Source organism: Poromitra crassiceps, assembly GCF_964638095.1.
Source record: "Poromitra crassiceps genome assembly, chromosome: 12".
In the NCBI taxonomy this organism is placed as follows: domain Eukaryota; kingdom Metazoa; phylum Chordata; class Actinopteri; order Beryciformes; family Melamphaidae; genus Poromitra; species Poromitra crassiceps.
In genome coordinates, this window is record NC_139632.1 from 3,758,866 (window position 1) to 3,763,865 (window position 5,000).

The 5,000-nt window shown below is 43.2% G+C and overlaps 1 protein-coding gene across 1 annotated transcript in view; it reads right to left on the reverse strand.

Moving 5' to 3' along the window:
* LOC310786991 (1-phosphatidylinositol 4,5-bisphosphate phosphodiesterase gamma-1-like) overlaps positions 1-5,000 on the reverse strand; it is a 64,491-nt gene that overhangs the window by 50,381 nt on the left and 9,110 nt on the right. The window contains exons 13-14 of the mRNA XM_083648315.1: positions 4,424-4,497; positions 1,572-1,627 (exon numbers count right to left, since the gene is read on the reverse strand). Coding sequence (XP_083504441.1) covers positions 1,572-1,627; positions 4,424-4,497 — 130 coding nt within the window. The remainder of the gene's footprint in view (positions 1-1,571; positions 1,628-4,423; positions 4,498-5,000) is intronic.

Sequence of the window (5,000 nt, forward strand, 5' to 3'; positions counted from 1 at the left end):
CAGCACGCATGGTCCTACTCGGAATAAAAGAGAACACTCTAAAGTAGAGAGAGGGCAGGCAGCGCCGGCTTGACACTTCAATAAATTGCCCCTTAAATGTCTCGACTCGAGCAGCAAATCTCCTCACTTCAGCTGCCTGCGCGTCCTCCCCTCAGCAGCTCCAGCCAGAGCCAGAGGTCTTCAGAGGAAATCAGGGCTGCAGAGAAGCAGACCGGAAAAGAGTTTCTCTCTCTCTCTTCTCGAGAGCTCCGTGCTGCTGTAGTATCCTGAGGGAAGATGAGGGGAGTGGAGGAGCCGCAGCTGAGTCTGAGACAGGGAAGGGAAAGGAGACGAGTAAATGGCGCCCTCCACGGGCCTCCAGGGGAAGTGCAGCCATGACACACAGCAGTGCAGCTTGCTTTCATGCCTTGAAGGCCAGGTGGGTGACGGTCAGGTCAAGGAGGTCAGGCCAGGTGGGTGAGTCACGTGTCACTGAGAGACTCACAAGTCAGCCAGTCATGATCTGCAACAATAACAACCTACTAGCCAACCAGTGCTGCTGGGCAAGTTACCCAGAAGTGTAATTGGTTGCTTATTACTAATTTAAAAAGCAATAAAATTACTTTATTACTTGGTATCAAAAGTATCCATTATTACTCGTTACATTACAATAGGACGAATCAGCCTGACGTCACTTTCCACCCAGAAATGCAGAACCCCCCGGCAGTTAATAGTATGAGTTGTGTCAAACAAACGTTAATATCTCAAAAAGTATACATCACATAGCTTATATTTTGACATTCTGAGTGAGAGCAGAATTAGCTCAAGAGTTTGATGTATAATATATGCATGTTGTGTTAAAGTTGTGTGAACTGTCGCAGTTTTTGAAATGTAAACAGAGTCAGCCACGGGTCATTTACCAAAATGCTGCTCGGCTGATCCCTCGTAGTGGCATACAACTTTTGGTAAACAAACCGTGTCACTGGGTGGCAACGGCAATGGAACCCTATGGAGCCCCAGTGGTAGCCTGGGTAAACCCATCCCCCACGTGACCTGCTCTCAGACCTGTTCTCAGTCACTATGTAGTAGATAGTGACTGGGAACTGAGAGAGCAGGTCACGTGGTGGCTGGGTTTACCTAGGCTACCCCAGTGGCGCGAGGCGTGAGTGTCTGACTCTAGCCGGCTGACTGTTTACATTTTAAAAACTGCGACAGTTCACACAACTTTAACACGACATGCATATATTATACATCAAACTCTTGAGCTACTTCTGCTCTCACTCAGAATGTCAAAATATAAGCGATGTGATGTATAGTTTTTGAGATATTAACGTTTGTTTGGCACAACTCATACTATTAACTGCAGCGGGGTTCCACATTTCTGGGTGGCAAGTGACGTCACGCTGATTCGTCCTATACACTTTGTTTTGGCCCTCTGCCAGCGCTGGAGAAAGTCATGCAGCAACAGAGGAGTAGTAATGTTAATATACTGTTTTGGAAATTGTAATCCCTGACGCTACTATAGGTACTGGGAAAGTATTAAGTTACTGCCCAACACTGTCGCTAACCTAGCAAGACAGTTGGACACTCACTGTTGGCATTGTTGCAGCTGCAGTTCACCCTCTCTGGAGGTGGCCATGTGTTTTCCCTACAGACAACAATTAAATATAATGAAAGCCAGTTATGTTGTGTGTAGCCCCTGAATCATGTTGACAACAATAAGACAAATGTGGACAGTTACGCAGAACATAACACAAACACATAATGGTAAGAGGAAGAACATAAAGTCATGTGCCTTAGGACACATCTGCATTAGGGATGGGCATCGAATTTCCGAATAATCGTTATTATCAAGGTCGACTTTTATTATTGAAAGTCGAAATTTGAAAATAAAATAAAAAATGTATTTTTTTTTTTTGTGAGTGAAATGTTGCATTGTCTCCCCTGATTCTAAGTATAGTCGAAACGCTTGGTTTGAGCAAGTAAAACAATTTTTATAAGCATTTTAAGCAAGGTTTATGGAAAAATGAATAGCGGATGAAATCCCATGAGGAGGGAGAGGGGGTGACTTTGGCACCCCCTTGGCACTCAGACCTGAGCCTACTAAATATTTAATGAACCACTCATGATTGTCAAAACTTTTTTATTTTCGAAAATGTCAATGTCATGTAACATGTTCTTTACTTCAGTGGTGCAATGCTTGTTTGAGCTAAAAATCCACAGCAGAAGCTTTTTCTATTAATTAATAAAGCCTTAGACTTAGAATCAGGGTAGACAATGCAACATTTCACTCACACAATTTTTTGTTTTTTTTCGAATTTCGATTAAAAGTCGACTTTGGCCAGCGAATTTCGAATAGTGATTTTGCTAGAAATGCCCATCCCTAATCTGCATCACCATCTATGTGCTCTGAGGCACTGACAGGAGGATATAAGGACTCAAGTGGAGGCTTGTGAGATTCACCCCTTGGTGTCGTCCACTGCAGTGTGGGACGAGGCGCTCGGAGATGACATCACAACCTTGCTATGCTTAATCAGGTCCATATGTCTGCTGGGTGGATCTCCATTGCTACTACTACTACTGGCCAGCAGGCAGCCAATCACAATTCAAGGAAACCCTTTCCCCTGTGTCTTGTGAGTGGAGAAGGGGGCAGGGAGGTGGGGAGAGAAAAGAGGGGGCGAGATAGGAGATCCAGTAGCAAGGCTTTTCATATTTCAAGTCCAAATTTCAAGTCACACACACACACAGAACATGAGCAAACACAACACAGCAAGCGCTACCCGTGTGTCATGTATGTTCTGACTTATCTTATTTGTTTTCATCGTGAGGTCTGTATGAAGTGCAAAGCATGAACAGGACAGCACATGACAGACAGCAGCAACTTTGTAACATGGCACATTATGTGAGCTAATTTAATAACATCAGCTGAAAACAACACATGAAAGACACAAAATAATACCAAACACACTGGCCAGACTTACAAACCATGTCCAAATTCAATCAACGTTATTTAGTGTGATGTCATATTGGTTCTAGGCACAAATTGGTGGAGATACAGAAGGCTTCCAACTGGCAGAAGTGAATAAAACACGTTCAAAATGACCCCTATGCACAGAGAGTGGAAAAGGAGAAAAACAAGGATACTGAAAAGGCGATAGTATAGAAAAGTATCAATACTGAAAATTTGAATCGGATACAATTACTCATTTGCAACAGGTATCGATATAATATCGAAAATATCAATACTAAAAATTTGAAATGGATACAATACTCATTTACAACAGTTTTGATACCACCAGTGCTTTCTTTTAATGAAAAATCACAGATTTTTCCCTCCCTATCATTGGTGGGTATCTGTTGCTTCAACAAGCTAAACGTGTTGTGATGGCTAGAGCAGGGCTAATCTGCTGTCTAAATTCAAAGTTTGATCAGGTCTAGATTATGGAGAAGTGTGCGTCTGTCCGTCCATCTGTCTAACTTTAATTTTATGCTTCTTGATGTGTTGTCATCCCCCCTTCCCGTGGTATCGAAAATGGTATCGAGTATTGATATTTTCCTGGGTATCGGTATCAAAGTAGAAATTCTAGTATTGTGACATCCCTAGTCTGCAGGATACAAGACAGAACACAAATACAGCGAGAGGTTGGGATGTACTTTATGGTCCCTGTCAGATACGGAGGTCCATTCTTCACTTGATCACTTGCACTCTTTAGCTCAGTAGTTCTCAGATGGGGGTCCGTGGCACTTTGCCAGGGGGTCCGCAAAACGTTTTCAGGAAAATAAAAATAAAACCTTATTTTTGTTGTTGTTGCAAAAGCTTCATAGTTAAATGAAAATATTGTATGCTTTAAATCTAAAATGGTTCATGGATTACATTCTAATCTAACAAACGTATCAATTTAAAAGTCAAGCACGTTACCGTGGAAACAATTAAGCTTAGCCCAAAATCACAAATCAGAATGAGGGGGTCCCCGGTATATTTTCTATCTTGTAAGAGGTCGTTGGCTGAAAGACATTTGAGAACCTCTGCTTTAGCTTATCATCTTAGCTTATCATGGCTTAAAGGTTAAGTTGGCATAGAATTCCTAACAATATCACGGGAATAAAGACCAAGACCAATCAATAGCTTGCTATGTTGTGATGTTCTCCATCATTTAACTTGCTCATCTACTTGACTTGGCTGTTAAAACCACATGGCTAGAGGTTTGACCATCGGTTTGACAGATATTTTGATTTGTTTCAGTCAGTTGTTTCACTCAGCACAGCTGTGGAGGTCCTGTATGGATTAGCGCATGGCGCTAACACTGCCAGGAGTAGGGTTTCACTGCTGCCATGCAAATGTATGAGCTTGTGCTACTGTAAGGCACTTGGTGGGAAAAGTGTCAACCAACCGACATGGAGACGACAACAGGAGAATTGAGTAGTTCTTTCTTAGTTGGCTAACAGAAAGTGGCTGGCGTTGCAGCTGCCCCTCCGGATCTCTGTGACCAGGTTATGGAGCTTCTCTGACAACGCCACCTAGTGGGGAGAGAGGGCCACAGACTGTAGGAATGGAAATCTTGATTTCAAGTATTGCAGTGCAGTGTTTCCCCCTAGAAAATTGTTCAGGCCTGGAAGGATTTTGAAACGTACCCCGACCGCAATGGTGGGGGCCCTCGCTGGCGACGCAATTTTTTTTTAGCTAACCTGTTCGCATCTATGTTCGCAATGGCATCCCAAGTATCATCATACTATTATGGGATGCGATGCGAACAGTTGTATTATGGGATGTGCGTTTCCCCAGGCAACGACACGCGTTGACACGTTTTGGAACAGCGCCGCACGCTGGCACAATACTCCTAAAAGCAAAATGCTTATTGTTTTGAATGATTTGGCATCTTCTATTACTGTCCACACCAGTATTGTTGTATTGTAATAATATGGCATGAAGGTTTATTGAAATTTTGGGGAGAGCAGGGGGGGAAATTAAAAAAAAAAAAAAATCTGGCCTGGCGGGGGCGTCGTTGGCCTGGCGGGCCCGC